Source organism: Marmota marmota, unplaced genomic scaffold (assembly GCF_001458135.2).
Source record: "Marmota marmota marmota unplaced genomic scaffold, marMar, whole genome shotgun sequence".
Classification (NCBI taxonomy): domain Eukaryota; kingdom Metazoa; phylum Chordata; class Mammalia; order Rodentia; family Sciuridae; genus Marmota; species Marmota marmota.
This window is the reverse complement of record NW_026000101.1, coordinates 2,003,805-2,024,132: the sequence shown is the minus strand read 5'-3', so window position 1 is coordinate 2,024,132 and position 20,328 is coordinate 2,003,805. Positions and strand designations below refer to the sequence as shown.

Genomic DNA, 20,328 nt, shown 5'->3' with positions numbered 1-20,328 from the left:
ATATTAGGGTATAAATTTAAAATATAGCTACATTCATGAATTAGCTGGAATATGGAAATATGATGTATAAAATTGGCTTTATGGCATGCCATTTCCCTAAATTACCAACTTCAGTGTTTTCTTTTCAGAGATAAAACCATACAGCATTTTTTCCTTTTCCTTAAGTTGTGATCAAATTCATTTTGTTTACCATTTATAAAAGAATGGGAGTCATTATCAAAGTACTAATCAACTTCCATTTCTTAATTATTTCCATTAACTAAAGAGAAAAAAAAAATCCTTTGAAATAAATAACATGCATAACCTTCCATGGTAATCCTCCAAGTCCCTCAACGAGGGCTGAGGATTGAGTTCAGAGATAGAGAGCACTTGCCTAGCGCATGCAAGGCCCTGGATTCAATCCCTAGCCCTGCAAAAAAAATAAAAAGCAGAAAGGAAAAAACAAAACAAAACACTAAGTGCATCAGTAAAAAGAGATTTCTCAAATTGAAGAGTAAATATTTATTAAATAAAATATTTACTGAGTGTATACTGTGTATTCAGTGCCTTCAAAGGAACTGAAAACACAAAGTTCAGGTCTATTCAACACATAATCAATAAGCCTATTGCTAATGACCTAAGCAGCTCATACATTTTATGTAATAATTTGATTAAAAATCATTTAATGTAGCCAACCTATAGTTGCCTGTGCAAATGGAAAGTATAAGTGATGCAGAACATATAATGGAATGAGTGAAATTCAAATTGAAGCCAGAGAAAATTACTTATAAATAGGAGGAAGCTGTGTACCATACAGTCACTTCTGTGCTTGATATGCCTAATGCTTTTTTTTTTTTTCCCCCTGGTACCGAGGATTGAACCCAGGGGTGCTTAAGCACTTAACCACATCCCCAGCCCCTTTTTATATTTTATTTAGAAACAGGGTCTGGCTAAATTGCTTAGGGCCTCACTAAATTGCTAAGATTGACTGTGAATTTGCCATCCTCTTGCCACCGCCTCCTAAGCCGCCGGAATTATGGGGCAGGTGCTGCCACGCCCAGATGCCCAACGCTTTTATTCTACATTCTTCAAAATTTTCATTTTTCATCTTGCTAAGTTCCTGGAAAATCATTTGAAAATTATTTCAAAATCAACTTTAAAAGATTCACCTGTAGCTTGAGGAAATCCAATGGCTGGGGCAAATCCAGCAGCCCCTGCATATGGTGAAGAGATTATACCTGGTGCACCTAGTGAGGAAGAAAGAGAAGCTAAAATAAATATACTACCTTCTATGAATATGCTAACCAAAGCAACATAAAATGAGTACATTAGAGTTTATTACAGAAAAAGAAAAATATTACAGAATAAATATTTGTTCAACAGGTGATCTTTAAGGTATAAGAGCCTCTGCCATTTTGGGTGGCCTAACCACTTTCAGCTGGGTTCAATGATCAAGTGTATAGTTTAGCTGTTCATTAAGTCTTGACTAGGCTGAGATTTCTGGTCCTTATTTAGAGCATTTTTTTTTCTGTATGAATAGTCATCAAATACTCATTAAAATGTACTCTTATCTGTGGTGCATTGTGATGACATAAAGAGGTATGAGATTAAATCCTTGTCTGAGAGGCTTACAAAATGTAAGTATGAATTACAGGAAATTAATATGATGAGGGTCATATAGTGGTGTAAATGGAATGTACCGCAAGTGGACTAAGGAGTCACAAGGGATTCACGACGATCAGTTAGAGTAACTGAAAAGCATAATGCTTGGTGTGTACCGGATGATAAAATAAATACTGATCTTCTCTTTCCTCTAAGAAGTCCAGTGACTGTGTATCATCAACAAGAAACCGGAGATAATTCCAATGAATAAGTCAGCTCTTGCAGAAAAATAGTGAATGTGGTTTGGAATATGTAAAATTTGATGTGGTAATAAGATATTTAAATGGAAATGCTCACAAGGGGAAAACTCAGAGTAATTATCACAAGCAAACACACAGATTTGTAATCATCTGTGTTGAAATAGATGTGAACACCGTACAAATCAGAGCTCTAATAAAAAGAGCCAAAGAGAAAAACAGAAGAGAGCCCAAAACACAGCCTGAGAGTATTAGTACACTTCAGCAGAAGGAAGAGGAATATTCTACAGAAAAGAAAAAGAGAAGAGCCCAAGAAATAGGGGGGGAAAAGGTAGTGAATTATACAGTACCTCAGGATCTAGTTTTAAAAGGGGAAAGGAGGATCTACAATAAAATTCACACAGAGTAAGTAAAAAAGGTGTAATTGTTTTAGAAAATATACATTGCAAAAAGTCAAAGGGAGAGTTTTGGATTGTTTAATGACAAGAAGATGAACATATTTATAAGCATAAATATTCAGGCTATATTTTCCAGAGGAGTTAAAAGCTCATATAATTTCACTCTCTTTACTAGAGAACTGTTTAACTTAAATATGTAGATGTAATTTAGCATCATTCAAGAAAATGTAGATCTGCAAGGACAGAACCAGCAGAGATAAAGTACAAAAAACAGACTGACAAAATAACTGATAAAATACAGGAGACTGAAATACACCCAACAAACATGATTGATTGATTGATTGATTTATACATACATACATACATACTGCTGAGGAATCACTGAACAAAGCAGATATGAATCTCTGTCCTTGCTAAACTTAGACACAAGTAGGCTCAAGATCATCAATAAAAATGATTCATTCATTCATTCATTAATATATTTGTACATTAAAGGAAGATTTAATAAGTCTTCAAAATAAAGCCTGCAGACCCATCTCCATAATCCCATTGAATGGGGAGACTGAGGCAGAAAGTTCAAAAGTTTAAGGGCAGCCTGGGCAACTTAGACCCTGGCTCAAAAAGTAAAATTTTAAAAAGGGCTGGAGATATAGTTCAGTAGAACAGTGTTTGCTTAGCACGTGTGAAACCCTGGGTTCAATAACCACAACCAGAAAAGAAAAAAGGAAAAGCATGCATTTCTTTGTAATTCACACCCTGGGTTCAATAACCACAACCAGAAAAGAAAAAAGGAAAAGCATGCATTTCTTTATAATTCACACCCTGGGTTCAATAACCACAACCAGAAAAGAAAAAAGGAAAAGCATGCATTTCTTTGTAATTCACTTTGTAATTATGTCATATGTTTCTGCAAAAAATAAAGGCAGAAATGACATGTGCCACAGAAGCTTTAAAAGGCATTTAAAGTTACACCAGCTCTCTTATTCTTTACGCTCTGCCACAAGAACATCAAAACACCTTCCGCAAGGCCCTATATCACAAGAGGGAGGAGTGCTGTGAAAGCTGATTCACAGCTGCTGCTGAGGCACTTTAGAAAAATGTTAATTGCCATAAAGTGCTGATGAGGGCCAGTTTTCAAGCACAGCCAAGTGGCTAATACAGATGGCTATGGGGAGTGAAGCAGAATGCTAGACATTAAGTATTAGAGAAATAAGGAAAAAATTTGACATAACGATCACAGAACATTTAATACACATCAATTAAAAAAAAAACTGGCAAGCAAATATCTAAACTAAATTTTGAATCATTTCCCAGCATAATATGATTAATAGGAATATTTGTTTAATTTTGACAAAAGGATGATTTATAAAAAGTTTTTATGAATTTATACTCCTCAAATGAGCAAAACCAGAAACATTTTAGAAAAGTAACCTGTTAAACAATAATATTATTTTATGAGAAGATAATGCAAACCTTTAAAAAATGGTTTACAATTTGAATGACTATTACAAATACATATTTTACATTTGGAAATGTATCACCATGACAGCAATCAAGGCAATTTAAATTAAAAGAGGATTACATTTCACCTATGAAATCAGTTTATCACATAATAGCAAAATTCTAAAGAAACTAGTTTAATATTCCAACTGGAGAATGATTAAATAAATTATGAGTTACTAGACAAAATATAAGACCATTTAGTATTAAGAGTATGCACTATAAAAATAACATAACTACATTAAAATTTTTGCTCAACTCAAAGAAATGCTAATTATTCTGATTTGATTATTACACATAAGTGTATTGGATTTTCACATTGTACTCCATAAATATGGACACAGTGTTAATTTTACAAAGGACTATGTAGTAGATAATACTACTGTATAGATATTAATTTCCTCATTTTTATAACTGGTATTTTTTTTCAATATTTATTTTTTAGTTGTAATTTTATTTATTTTTATGTGGTGCCAAGGATCAAACTCAGGGCCTTGCACATGTTAGCCAAGTGCTTTATCGCTGAAACATAACCCCAGCCCCGATAACCGGTATTTAGGTAAGAATGTTTTTGAGTCAGAAATGGTGACACATGCCCGTAATCCCAGTGACTCAGGAGGCTGAAACAGGAAGATTATAAGTTTGAGGCCAATTTGGGTCAATTTTGGGAGACACTGTCTCAAAATAATAAAGTATATTATGGAGATGTAGCTCAGTGGTAGAGCACTACTCAGTTCAATCCCCAGCACCACCAAAAGGAGAAAAGAATGTTTTTGTTCTTAATAAATATGCAATGAAAATACATTCTGCTGTCCTGTAACAAATTAGAAAAAGTAAAATAAATATATAAAAAATAAATAAATAAGCAAGCAAGCAATAGCTATTTAGAAGAAAAGAGCATCATGCCTGCAACTTACTTTCAAATGGTTTGGATAGGGAAAATAAATAAAAACAAATAAATCAGAGAGATGATAAAGTAAATGTGGTATGATGCTAACAATTGTGGAATCTGAATGAAGGAGTTCTTAGTGCTATTCTTGCAGCTTAAGTTAATTCAACACAAAGTTACTAAGATACTAAATATTTTAGAACATAAGTATGTATATTTATAGCCTCAGAATAACAAAAAATTTCTTAAATAAGACCCCAAAAAGGGGTTGGGGCTGGGACTCGGTGGTAGAGCGCTCTCCTAGCATTCGTGAGGCACTGGGTTCGATCCCCAGAGCTACATAAAAACAAAATAATAAAATTAAGATATTGTGCCAACCTATAACTAAAAAAATAAATGTTAAAGAGCCAAAAAAGAACAACAATAAAGGAAATAATATACAAACCTAACTGCATAAATCAGTAAGCCTAAACCCAGAGAAACTATAATATATAATCTACAAATGACAGGTATCTGGAATACATGAAGAATTCCTACCAATAAATAAGAAAAAACTAAAATAAGAAACCAAACACAAAAACAGACAAAAGAATCAAAATTAAAAGAGAGGATGGCAAATAAACAAAAATAGTTCAACTTCCCTGGAATCAGGAAAATGCAAATGAAACTACAACGATAGGTATTATTTTACACACACCAGAATAGTAAAAATTAAAACACCCCATAATGCAGGTATATAGGGTAGGATCCTTTAAAAAAAAATATGGTGCTATGTAGTAAAACTGAAAAAAATACACTCTGTATGACTCAATAATTTATTGCAGATGCATGTTCTCTAGAAACAAATTCTTGTCCAGAAGACACAAGAATGTTTATAGTAGCATTATTCACAATAAACTCAAATTAAAAATAACGCAAATATCTATCAGTAATAAAGTGGATTAACAAACTCTGGTACATTTATCCAGCAGGACAATATACATTTGACTATACTGAGAATGAATGAGCCATAGTTCCATGTATGAATATGGATGAATCACAAATGCCTAATGTGAAAGAAATAAGTCACAAAAGAAAAACAGCATGATTCCACTTATGTAAAATTCTAAATATAGGTTAAAAAAATTAGGGGCCAGGGTTATGGTTCAGCGGTAGAGCGCTTGCCTCGTACGTGCAAGGCATTGGGTTTGATCCTCAGCACCACATATAAATAAATAAATAAATATTAAGTTAAAAAATTAAAGTAGCATTTAGGGCTACATAATAAAAGTACTAAAAAGAAAAACAGAAAAGAAAAAGAACAGTCATTATATTGGGGGTTGTGGTTATCTTGAGGCAGGCAGAGTAGGAAAACAATCCATGAAGAAGGGTGCAGGAATGATCGTCAGTACACATACATGTTTTCTTTCTTTCTTTTTTGTTTTTAACTTTCTATAGTTGTAGATGGACAGAATGCCTCCATTCTATTTGTTTGCTTTTACGCGGTGCTAAGGACTGAACCCAGTGCCTCTCATGCGCTAGGCAAGCACTCTGCCACTGAACCCCAGTCCCAGCTCCCATGTTTTATTTCTTAACCTGGTAGTCACAGCATGGGTATTTTAAAATACATTTACTTGAGGGTGCATGGGGGCAGGAAAAATGGTGGCATGAGATGGACATCATTACCCTAGGTACATGTATGACTGCACATGTGATGTGATGCTACATCGTGTACAACTAGAGAAATGAAAATTTGTGCTGCAATTGTGTACAATGAATCAAAATGCATTCTGCTGTCATATATACCTAATTAAAATAAATAAATTTTAAAAAGTGCTTTCAGAAAATGAAAATATAGTAAAATACATTTACTTGTTTTATAAGTTATTTTATAGGTATATGTCACTAAAAACAGGGATAGAACGCTTCTGACTCGGACCTAGAGACTTTTGACTGTATTGAGTCAAAAAGTTGTGCTGCAACCTTTAAAAGAGAACAGCCAGTGAGGAAGGCATAAAGTAGGGAGAATGTGGTATTGCAGAAGCTAAGAAAGGAGGGAATAGTGAACTGTGTCAAAAATTAGCGATAGGCAAAGAAGAGAAACTTTTACACAATATGTAAAACATATTTTTCTCTGATGAATCACTCAAGATGGAAATATTATTTTGCAACGACTAAAGATTTATTAATAACAATGAAAAAGAATGTGAATAGTGTTACTTTATATTCAGAAAGCAAAACTCTTAACCATATTTTCCAAATGTCCTACTCCCACAATACAGAATATTAATTACACCATAAGTATATATTTAATTATTAGAATAAACATGGTCCTGCATTTGATAGCCCAGTTTTGGCAAACATGAATTTGCCCTAACTACAATCATTTGTTATTAAAATGGTAATGACAAAGACCTTTGGTTCTGCCAAATCAGGCACATACATATCAAAAACAAAGTTTATACTTAAGTTATAGAATGTTTTCTAGAAAACTATAGGCAACTAATTGGTTGTTCTTTAATTCTTTAATTTTCTCACCTACAAAAGAAGATGGATTAAATACTACTTAAGGTCTCAATTAGTGATATTGCTTGTATTTTTATTAATGAAAAATCCAATACCACATAAACTTAAAGATAGAAGTTTTTTAAAAAAACAAAACACAATACCTTTATTTATTTGTATGTGGTGCTGAGGATAGAAACCAGTGCCTCACACATACTAGGCGAGCGCTTTACCTCTGAGCCCAACTCCAGCCCAAGATGTAAGTTCTAATGTTTAAAAAAACAAGATAAATTCTCTTCTTTGAATACAGGAAAAACATATGATTACTTAAGGCCACTGATTTAAAGTATCACTATTTAAAAAGAAAAAATAATTTTCAAGAGCACTTATGGCAAAATTGTGCTGACTATAAATCAATTTAATTTTTAAGAATCAATTAGAAGCAAATAGTTGTGTAACTTATGAGTAATACCAATGTTAGAAAATAAATTTGTAATTCAATTTGAGACATCTACTTGTTTTGACAAATAACAGAACTTTCTAATATTAAAGAGTTAATGAGGGGCTTAGGCTGTGGCTCAGTGGTAGAGCGCTTGCCTAGCATGTGTGAGGCCCTGGGTTTGAATCTCGGCACCACGTATAAATAAATTAATAAAATAAAGGTCCATACATCTAAAAAAATAAAATAAAAAAGAGTTAATGAAGGACTGGGGTTGTGGCCAGCAGTATAGTGCTTGCCTAGAACATGCAAGGCCCTGGGTTCTTTCCTCAGTACCACATAAAAATAAATAAATAAGGAGCTGGGGATATGGCTCAACAGGCATGAGGCACTGGGTTCGATCCTCAGCACTGCATAAAAATATAAATAAAGATATTGTGTCCACCTAAAGCTTAAATAAATAGGCAGATACAGGTATTGTGTCCAACTACAACTAAAAATTAAATATTTTTTAAAAAATAGATTTAATGAATGGTCACATTTGTTCCAAGATTCTTGCTTTCCTTTAGAAATTCTGAAAAAAAAAAAAAAAAGAAGGCTAACTTAACAGATTAATAAATGAAACTTCAGAAAACTTGCTATGTGGCCCAAAAAGGAACTACTCACCAAAAGCAGCAGCCATAGGGGGTTCAAGAGATGGCTGGCCATCACCAGTAGGAAGATCTAAGCGAGTGAAGTCTCTGCTTTTGTCATTATTATATTTCACATTAAGGCTGGTGAGCTTGGAGAAGTCAATACGCAGAGTGCAGCATGCATTATATATATTCTGGCCATCCAGAGCCTAAAGCACGTGAGAAAGGGACTGATGTTTTTGCAAGACAATACCACTGATGAATCAAATAACCTCTACTGTGACAAAGAGTGGTAATCAGGTATAAAGCAGAGAGCAATGGAAGAACTAGGTTTACTTTCATCCCTGTCACTATGAATCTAAGGGAGAAAAAAAGATGCTGAGCCTCAATATATATTTGTATAAAGAAAGTAACATCCGGGGCTGGGGATGTGGCTCAAGCGGTAGCGCGCTCGCCTGGCATGCGTGCGGCCCGGGTTCAATCCTCAGCACCACATACAAACAAAGATGTTGTGTCTGCCGAAAACTAAAAAATAAATATTAAAAAATTCTCTCTCTCTCTCTCTCTTAAAAAAAAAAAAAAAGAAAATAACATCCATCTTATCTATGGTAGGAGCTAACAAAAGAGAAGAAATATAAAGACTTGGGAAACTACTGTACATTAATATAGAAATACTAAGCTGCTACTACGGCAACTCTGCCTACAACAAACTCTAAACATGATAAACATAAATGAGTGTTTAGAGATATTCCTATTTCACATTTCACCTTAATTATTTTACTATAATTTATATAGATTAAGATGAAACAAAGCCTTTGTAATTTGTATTTATCAGAAACATAATACACAGAATATTATCTACCACTTATTCTTTTGTGAATTTATCCTGTAATACTTTAACAATGAGCTGAGGAAAATTTGGAGTCAATTGTTATCAAAAATCAGTAATCCCTCCCTTTGCAAGAATAAAATCTTACCAACAGAATAACTGTCACTGCTTGTGATTTTTGTGATTTCTATAACTTGAATTTATAAAAACAGATACCAGAAACCAAAAGCACATACAAATGAAACAAATACATTAAAAGCTCTGATTTACAATAAAAGTAATTAACAAAAGTCATTGTGCTATTAAAATGGTACAAAATAATATATGCAAGAAGGCTATCTTCCTAATTGAGGGCTAGATATACAAAAGAACTATAAGCCTTAGTCTCTAGTCTCTAATTCGAGCAGAAATTAGAAATGATTCAGGAACAGAAGACAGAATAGCATTGGAGATAGATCTCAACAGACGTATGTAATATAAGCAAATTAATGTGAAATTTGTTATACTATCAAGTTAAGTATCTGTGTACTTTAAAAAAGCATGAATTGACAACAGCATAATTCTTGAGACAATGTTTTCACCAATTTAGAGCTCAACAGAAATGAATGCTGAAAATTTTTCAAAAGTAGTGAAATCAATTTTAGCTGATTTAATAGGACCGTACAAAGGGCAAAAACCTATTCTCTTAGATTACATCAGGAGTACTGTGCTCAAATTCTAAACATAACAAACAGCAAAGAGTCTCAAGAGTCCTGAGGGGCAAACTAGAGATTTGAAACCATTTCTATGAGGAAAATAATAATTTTTAACTAGGGGAGGGAACACATGCGATTATATGGTTAAAAAAATTAAAATGGTAGATACTATTTTATATATTTTATCACTATTTTAAAAATCACACACAGTAAACTAGAAGAGAGAACACATGATGGTTTCCTTTAGAAAGTGATTAATTATTGAAAAATGAAAAATAATCATAATTACCATTTTGGCATAATGTGCATTCACTGGGTCAGCATACTGAAGCAAGGCTTGAAATTGATTATTCTTTGTAAAGGTGATAATCTTCAAGACTGTTCCAAATTTAGAAAATATCTGGAAACAAGTTCATATTAGTTAAGTCTAAGGAAAATATTAAACTAATGTACCTTTATAAATACAATCTGGCTCATGAATCCCCTTTTTAAATGAAAATAATTTTCTCTTTTATTAAAACTGTTGGTATACAACCCTCACCCCGAAAAAAGCCAAACCTAAAATGTTAATGTTTCAATACCCATTCATGTCTTGGAAGAATACCTTGCACACAACAAAACTCAAAACATGTAATCTACTTCATAACATGTATAAATGATAAATAGTAAAACAGAAGGTGACAACAGAAGTCGAGAGTATAATGATGTTACAAAAGCACATTTCACCCTGGGAATCAGCATATACTTCTGGAGAATTTTTTTTTTTTAAACTTATAATCTTAAAAACAAAATTTATTTTTATTGGCATATTATAAATAATAGTGGGATTCATTATGCCATATTCATACACACATAATTTGACCAATCTCATTTACCAGTACCATCCCTTTTCCTCCTCTCTTCCCTACTTCTGATCCACTTATTCAACTCTACTGATCCCCCTTGTATTATTATTTTAATACATTATAAATATATTAAGTGAAATTCATTGTAGTATGTTCATACATAGACACATGCATAATTTGGTAGATTTCATTGTCCATGCCTTCTGCTCCTCCCTTCTTCTTGATCCCCTTCCTCTTACTCTGTTGTTCTCCTTTTTATTTTGAGGAGATCCCTTTTTTTTTAATTCCCCTTTTTCCCTTTCTCTATATTCCATGGGAGAGCAAATATTTAACTTTTTGAGACTAGACTAGTTCACTTAGCTTCTTCAGTTCCATTCATTTACCAGAAAATGACATAATTTCATTCTTCTTATGGCTGAGTAAAACTCCATTGTGTATATATACACCACATTTTCTTTATCCAATCTGTTGAAGATTGGTTTCTTAACATGGCTATTGTGAACCGCACTGCTATAAACACTGGTATGCATGTATAATTATAGTATGCAGATTTTAGTTCTTTTGGATAAATACTGTTATGGTTTAGGTATCTCCCAAAAGCTCATTGTGGGACAATGGAAGAAATTTTAAGGGTAAAGTGATTGGGCTTTGAGAGTTTTTTTTAATGTGGTGCTGAGGATTGAACCCAGCGCCCCGCGCATGCCAGGCAAGCACGCTACAGCTTGAGTCATATCCCCAGCCCTTTGAGAGTTTTAACCAAATCAGCAAAATGATCCCCTAAAAGAGATTAACTGGTAGTAACTGTAGACAGGTAGCTGTGGCTGAAGAAGGTGGGTCACAGGGGTTATATATTTCGGGGCTGATGAGCCGAGTTCTCTCTGCATTCTGATGTGATTTTCCTCTGTAACACCCTTCTGCCATGATGTTCTGCTTCACCTCCAGCTTTGCAGAATGGAGCCAGCTGTCTATGGACAGAGACCTCTGAAATTGTGAGCCCCAAATAAGATTTTCCTCCCCTAAAATTGTTCTTGTCAGGTCTTTTGGTCACAGTGGTGAAACAGCTGATTAAAATAAATACCAAGGAGTGGGACAGCTGGGTTACGTGGAAGTTCCATTCCTAGTCTTTTGAGGAATCTCAAATCTTTCCAAAGCAGTTGTATTAATTTGTAATTCTACCAACAATGTACCCTTTCCTCCTCATCCTTGTTCTGGAAGGTTTTATAGCCAGAAAACTTAGAGGTTATTCTATATCAAATATTCATAGGGTACTATTCTAAGCACTGGAAAGATAGCAGTGAAGACTATAAAAAATAAACAAATATTATGATGTCTAGTCATACAAAAATGTTACAAATAAAAATAGAAAAGGGGAAGGGCGAGTCTGAACCATCATGCAAGCTGGAATAGTGCAAAAGTGGTCAAAGAAGATCTTGCTTAAGTGTCTTCTGAGAAATGGAATAAATAAGTCTTCCTGACAGATTCCTACTTATCAAGTTCTTACAAAACTTGTTCTACCACAGTAGCACTGAGTCATGGTTATTGTTACTATTGTCTCATTACAAAAGTTTATCTAGGTAGCATAAAACAATAAAACATTTTGTTTTCCTTTGTTAATCCATTTTAAAACTAGATCTTAATGAATAAGAAATTTGTCTTTCTGCCTGTGAGAATAAAAAGGTTAACCATTTCCTATGCTAATAAGATTTTGCCATTACTAAGTATTATGTATAAGTGTGCTGAATAAGCAATTAGTCCTGCTTTAACAAACAAATAAAAAATAAACTGGACTACCTCAAAATTTTGGGCATCAAAGGACACAATCAACAGAGTGAAAAAGCAACCCAAAGAATGGGATATAACATTTTGCAAACCCTATTTCTGACAACACTCAAGATATATAAAGAATTCCTACAACAAAAAAGAAATCCAATTTAAAAATGAGCATAGGATTAAATAGACATTTCTCCAAAGAAGATCAAAAGACCAATAAGTAAAGAAAAGATTGACGATCACTAACTACTAAGGAAATGCAAATTAAAATGACATGAGATAGCTGGGCACAAAGGCACACACCTGTAATTTCAGCTACTCAGGAGGCAGAGCAAGGAAGATTGCAAGTTCAAGGCCAGCCTCAGCAACTCATAAAAACTGTCTCAAAATAAAGTTAAAAAGGAAGGGAATGGAGGAGGGCTAAGGATGTAGCTCAATGGTATAGCACCCAGTTTCAATCTCCAGTACTACAAACACACATGCACATACCATATCACTCACACCCTGTAGGATAATGTGTGTGTATCCATAAAATAATCAAGTGTTAGGGGAGGATGTGGAGAAAATGAAATCTTGTAAGCTGTAGGAGGGAATGTCAAATGTTGCAGCCACTATGGAAACAATATGGCAGTTCCTAAAAAAATTAAAAATGACCATGTGAATCAGCAATTATACTTCTAGGTATACACCCAAATAATTGAAAGCAGGGACTGAAAGAGATACTGGTACACCCAAACTCAGAGTAGCATCATTCAAAATAGTCAAAAGGAAGAAAAAAAAAAAATCAAGTGTCCATTAACAGATGAATGGATAAACAAAAGGTGATGCACACACAGAGGAATATTATTAATTCTTAAAAAGGAAAAACATTCTGATAGATGCTACAACATCTTCAAGACATTATGCTAAGTGAAATATGTAGTCAAAAAGACAAGTACTGCATGATTCTACTTATATGAGAAACACAGAATAGTCAAATTCATATAGAAAGTGAAATGTTGCTTGTCAGGAACTGGAAAGAGTAAAAAATGGTGAGTTATTGTTTAATGGGTACAGGAGTTTCAGTATGAAAAGATGAAAAAACATTGGGGAAACATAGTGTTCGGTGATGGCTGCAAAAAAATGTTGTGTTAGCTTTTCATTACTGTGACCAAAATACTCCACATGAATAAGTTAAAGGATAGTTATTAACAAATTAAAGGAGATTTACTTTGACCCACAGTTACAGAGGTTTCAGTCCATGAACATCTGGCTCATTACTTTGGGCCTTAGATGAGATCAAACATCATAGCAGAAGGGCATGGCAGAGGAAAGCTGCTCAGCTCACAGTAGCTAAAGACAGAGGGAAGGAGGGGCAGAGCTCAAGTGACATTCTTACAGGGCAGCAACTTAGTGAGATCCCTATCTCAAAATAAAGTTAAAACAAACAAACAAAAAAGGCCCCCAGTGATTTGCTTCCTCCAATTAGGTCTCATCTCCTACAGTTTCCATCACCTCCAAATAGTTCATTCAAATGAGTAATTCATCAGATCATGGATCCACTGATGAGTCTAGAGACCTCATGATCCAATCATTTCTTAAAAAGCTTGACCTTTTAACACTGCTAAATTGTGGAACAAGCCTTCAACACAGGAGGGTTTTGTTTGTACTAAGGATTGAATCCGGGGGTGCTGAACCACTGAGCCACGTCCCCAGCACTTTAGGATCTCTCTGAGTTGCTAAGGCTGGCTTTGAACTCACAATCCTCCGGCCTCAGCCTCCTGGGTTACTGGGATTACAGTTGTGCACCACCAGTCCTGGCAACACAGGACTTTTTGCCAAACACTTCATATTCAAACAATATCGAAATGTGAATACACTTAATTCCACTGAACTGTTTACTCAAAAATGGTAGTTTTAGGGCTGGGGATGTGGCTCAAGCGGTAGCGCGCTTGCCTGGCATGCGTGCGGCCCAGGTTCGATCCTCAGCACCACATACAAACGAAGATGTTGTGTCCGCCAAAAACTAAAAAATAAATATTAAAATTAAAAAAAAAAAAAAATGGTAGTTTTAGTTTAAAATGGGAAACTTTATGTAATATATATGTAATCACTTTTAGGAAGATATATATATATATATATATAAATAAAATACATGTATCAACTGAGGGTTTTCCCCCCAATAAAAGAGCAACATTACAACTTGTTTTTTAAAATAAAAAAGGGAGAATGAATATAACAAGTGTCGAATCTCCCTCGTTTATATTGCAGCCAAGGTAGGGTCCTAAATTACAAACCAGATTATATATAGCCCTGCTTAAAATCATTTACTATGGGGCTGGGGTTGTAGCTCAGAGGTAGAGCGCTCGCCTCCAACTCATGAGGCCCTAGGTTCGGTCCTCAGTACCACATAAAAAAATAAATAAATAAAAATAAAGATTAAAAAAAAAAAACTTTACTATGTACTCATAAGCATTTGCCTTGGTATACCTCTTCAACCTGACATTTCTTATATCACAGAATTTACAAAAACAGTATCAATTGGCTATACTTCTCCAAGTATAGCAAGTGATTTCAGACTTCTATGCCAATACTTATGGATTTTCCCTTTTCCTAGAACTGAGTATAAAACCTAGTAAATCTTCATTTAAAAACAGTTCAGAAAGCAATGGAACCAGAAAATTGTTTCCCCCAAATCCCAACAAAGTTAATTCTCTAAGTATTATCCCCTTCTTGCTCTCATATAGTTATTTACCTTGTTGTTGTACTTATATTAAGTAAAATTCTTGGCATAAAAGAGTACAAAGGTAGGGGCTAGGGTTGTGGCTCAGTGGTACAGCACTCGCCTAGCACTCGTGAGGCCCTGGGTTTGATCCTCAGCAACACATATAAATAAATAAAGTAAATGTATTAAAACAAACAAAAAATACAGAATTCGGACTGGGGTTGTGGCTCAGTGGTAGAGTGCTTGCCTTGAACGTGTGAGGCACTGGGTTCAATCCTCAGCACCATATAAAAATAAACAAACAAAATAAAGGTATTGTGTACAACTACAACTAAAATATGTGTGTGTGTGTGTGTATATATATATATGAATATATATATTTTTTAAGAGTACAGACTAAAGTGCATCTTTTTTTAATTTGTGTAAAGTGCTTATTAATTAATAAAGAGTACTTGTCTAGTATGCATTCAATATTAAGCCTATTTTAAAAATACTCTTTGAGAACTCCTAGCTGGAGAATAATGATGGTATGCAAATTTTAAATGATAAATATTCTTGATGAGAAAGTAATAAGAACATATAATTTGCTCTAAAACTTGGGATACTTATATACTAAATTATGCTACAAAGCCTAGTTAATTTCCACTAAACTTTCAGATCTTATTAATATTTAGATTCCTTCACCTAATTTAATAATCACCTGATACTTATCTTTACTGACAGCTTATATTTGGTTGTGATATTATTATTATTATTATTATTATTATTATTATTATTATTTTGTAGAGCTAGGGATTGAACCCAAGGCCTCACATATTCTAGGCAAGTGCTCTACTACTGGGCTATATCTCCAGGCCCTTGATTGTGTGATTTTTATATGAATGGGCTAAGAAAACAGAACTGAACTGGCTAGCATGGTTAATGCTATAGTGCCCCCTGGACTGTATTCACCAAGCAAGGAGGAACTAAGATCCATCTAAAAATTTTTGAATAAAATAAGGAGTACCAACATCAGGAATCCAGAAATGCCTGAAGTGCAATTTTCAACACCTTTTCATAATTATCAAAATAGTAAAGGGGCTTGGGTGGTGGCTCAGTGGCAGAGCACTTCCTAATATGTGTGAAGCATTGGGATCAATTCTCAGCACCACATATAAATAATTAAAAAAAGGTCCATTGACAATTAAAAAAAATTTTTTTAAATAGTAAAATCTGGGGGGCTGGGGTTGTGGCTCAGTGGTAGAGCGCTTGCCTAGCATATGTGAGGCACTGGGTTTGATTCTCAGTACCACATATAAACAAATAAATGAATAAAGGTCCATCAATAACTAATAAAAAAGTTTTTTTAAAAAAAATAGTAAAATTTTGAAAAGATATAGTCTAAAACATAAAAATTCATAAAAGTTTTATATATACAAATGTGTTTTTAGTAATTATAAGGTCTTTGACTCTATTCCCTAATATGTTTATTTTGCTATCATAGATAAAAAAGATTCCATTCTAGAGGTCTCCTGTCTTTTCAGACTATAAAATGGGACTAAGAAGATATCAAAGGTCAAATTCTGATAAAATTATTCTTCAGGGTGATTTTTTTTTTTTTTTTTTTTTGAGATGGGGGTTTTTGCTATATTACCCAGGCTGGCCCCAAATTCCTGGGCTCAAGTCATCTACCTGCCTCCCCACCATCCCCTGCAAACTGCTGGCATACCACTGTACCCAGTTCCAGAGTTGTTGTTATTATTATTGTTATTACTGTGATGCTAGGAATTGAACCAGGGCCTCATGTATGCTAAGTAAGTGCTCTACCACCGAGCTATATAGCCAGCCCTCAGGGTAATTTTTATAAAGGCAGAATTTGCCAGAAATTGAAAACATTCACTAGTATTCACTTGTGAAAAGAATATTCACATCAGAACTTTTATTGTTTGTTTGTTTATTTATATTTTTCAATACTAGGACTGAACCCAGAGCCTGAAGCTCTGAGCTACATCTCCAGCCCTTTCTTTATTTTTATTTTTGAGACAGGGTCTTATGAAGTTGCCCATGCTGGTCTTGAATTTGAAATTCTTCTGTCTTGGCTTCCTAAGAGGCTGGAATTATAGATGTGTACCACCACATACAACACAAGAATATTTTATTTTAATATTAAACTCATGAGTCATAATCTGTTTATAATAGTGTTTGTAATCAACAAAACAGGAAAAATTAGGAAATATTATTTTACATTAATGTTCATTCTTTTATTTAGTACCATGATAACTTGTTTTCTCAAGCTATATATCTTTATTACAATTAAAAAGATTAGTCCTGGGCTGGAGATGTGGCTCAAGCGGTAGCGTGCTCGCCTAGCATGCGCGGGGCGCTGGGTTTGATCCTCAGCACCACATAAAAATAAAAAGATGATGTGTCCACTGAAAACTAAAAAATAAATATTAAAAAATTAAAAAAAGATTAGTCCTTTCTCTTAAAGAGCTCTATCTGAAATTCATAAATTATTTCCTTATATATAGTGCCTGAAAGTGATAGATTATATGAGAATACTGTTGTGAGCTACTTTTTTAGTACATCAAGAAACTTTTTAGTATGCAGGGTTGAGAGGTTACATAAGGGATCAGCTGATAAATTTTCTCTCTACCTACAAATGCTATCCAGGTAATGCTGTCCAGTCCAGTGGCTTTATACCTATACATATACTGATGATTATCAAACTCTAGATTGGAATTCTTCCTCTGAATCCAGATTTATCTCCAAACTGTCTCAATATTTCTCATGTGTCAATCTAATAGATACCTCAAACTTAATATGTCTAAAACCAATTTTGATTCCTGCTCTACTTCCAATCCCTGCACCATTTTTTTTCCTTCCTTAATCTATCACAGTTTAGGGTAGCTCCATTTTATCAGAGGTTCAGATCCAAATCTGGGAGGCATTCTTGATTACTCCCTTTCTCTTTATAACCCACATCTAATTAATCCATCAGAATATCCTTCAAATTACACCCAGTTCCAGTGTCACACCCTCACCCAGGTCACCATCATCTAACATGGACAATGACAAGAACTTCTGTATGACAGATTATGGTTAACACAACAATGAGTGATTCTGTTAAAACATTAAATGATAACCTCTCATTGCTCTATTTAAAATCTCCCAATCATTTCCCATTTTATTCAATGTAAAATGGTATAAAAACTTTGCGCTGCTTGGCTCCCAACCCCTCTTCCCTGATTCTATTGCTATAGCTTTCCTAGTCTCTCTACACTAGCAGCCTGATACTAAACATATCAAGCACACTTCCATCTTAGGGACTTGCTGTTCTTTCTGACTGGATCACTACTCCTCCACATATATATAAGTTAGATCCTCACATTCTTCAAGGTTCTGTTCAAAGGCTCTGCTTAAATGTCATACTAGAAAAACTTGCCCTAACTTCCCTCATCTAATACAGCACTCCTCCCATCTCAGTTTCTCAGTCCCCTTACCATGAGCTAAAAGAAGAGCCCTAGCTTCTACAGACATTATACAGTAGTGTAACTAAAGCCAACTTTTCAGCAAATAAAATACTAAAACAATTAGCTTAGTTATAATAGATAAAACCAACTCCTTACTTTTATATATTCCCCATTATGATGTTCACATTTCACACCATTATTTACAAAATTACTATTACCCATAAGAGCAAGGAACAGTATCTTACATTGCAATTCTTTTTTTTTTTTTAAATATTTATTTATTTATTTTTCGGCAGACACAACATCTTTGTTTTGTATGTGGTGCTGAGGATCGAACCCGGGCCGCACGCATGCCAGGCGAGCGCGCTACTACTTGAGCCACATCCCCAGCCCCATTGCAATTCTTTAGTATCTGATAATTAATGTTTCTAGAGGAATTAATATGTACTAGGCACTGTTCTACCTGCTTTAAGCATATTAACTCATGTAATCCTCACAATGAAGGTATAAAAACTACCAATTTCATCTTCATTATAAAAATAATAAAACAGGCCTGGCACAGTGGCACACACCTGTAATCCCAGAGGCTCAGGAGGCTGAGGAAGGAGAACTTTTTAGTTCAAAGCCAGCCTTGGCAACCTAGTGAGCAACTTAAGAGATCCTGTCTCAAAATAAAACATACAAAGAACTAGGAATGTGGTTCAGGTGTTAAGCATCCCTGGGTTCAATCCCTGAAACCAAACAAAAAGAAAACAGACAGAAGTTGGGCAAATTGCTTACCCAAGGTTGTAGTGGTATAGACAGGATTCCAAACAACTCCAGACCCTGTATCCTTAATTATTATGCTATACTATCTCTTGGTTGACTAAACATAGAATAGAGTGCTGGGGGAGAGGGCTTAGTTACCATAATTAGAAAAAGACTCTTCAAGGGGGTTAACATCTGAGATGAAGAGTGAATTATGTACTCATAGCCAAGTGACTATGGGTAAAAGAGTCTCCCAGGCTTAAGAAATAGGCAACTAAGAAAGGACTAAGCTGGGTGGAAAGAGAGGGGGTAAAAAGGCCACAGTGTTTAATAAGCAGAGTGATGCATAGAGAGATTAAAGAGATTTTTTAAAGGTGTTTGTACATGGAGGCCTTAATAAATGCTTTAGTAAGGGGTTGGTTTTATTCCAGTGGCCCGTAGAAAAAGAGTTAAATGAAGGACTGTTGCAATTAAAAGACTAAGAGTCATGATCCAACAGTTTCTATTGAGAACTTTCAAAATTAGTTCTCTTCACCTGAAGGACCCATGATTTTGAGGGTCTTGATTTGGGGTTTTACTGCTTTCAGGGATATGATAAGTGAAATGATAGGACATGAGCACGTAATAGTGACTAGGCTCGCTGATGGATGTTGGCACTGTTCGAGTCACAGATATAAAAATGTCTGTTAAAAATAGTGTAGGTGGGTTGGGGATGTGGCTCAAGCGGTAGCGTGCTCGCCTGGCATGCGTGCGGCCCGGGTTGGATCCTCAGCACCACATACCAACAAAGTTGTTGTGTCTGCCGATAACTAAAAAAATAAATAAATATTTTAAAAAAAAAAATAGTGTAGGTCAGCAAGCTGCAGAATCTTAGTAGCAAATACAAACACATACAGTAGCTGATGGATTGCATAGTGTGTTCAATGCTACTTTGTGGGATAGAAATTAAAAAAAGAAAATTCACCAAATTCAATGCTACTTTGTGGGATAGAAATTAAAAAAAGAAAATTCACCAAAACATGAAATCAATCACTTAAGGAATTGTTAAATCCCTCTAGGGAGCAATGATGGCTATTGTCCTCTCTAGGACATATTTCACAAATGCA

The 20,328-nt window shown here is 34.5% G+C and overlaps 1 protein-coding gene across 1 annotated transcript in view; it reads right to left on the bottom strand.

Moving 5' to 3' along the window:
• The window catches only part of Ptbp3 (polypyrimidine tract binding protein 3), a 93,421-nt gene that overhangs the window by 15,728 nt on the left and 57,365 nt on the right, over positions 1 to 20,328 (bottom strand). The window contains exons 6-8 of the mRNA XM_015492098.2: positions 9,994 to 10,104; positions 8,215 to 8,389; positions 1,149 to 1,226 (exon numbers count right to left, since the gene is read on the bottom strand). Of these exons, the coding sequence (XP_015347584.2) occupies positions 1,149 to 1,226; positions 8,215 to 8,389; positions 9,994 to 10,104 (364 nt within the window). The remainder of the gene's footprint in view (positions 1 to 1,148; positions 1,227 to 8,214; positions 8,390 to 9,993; positions 10,105 to 20,328) is intronic.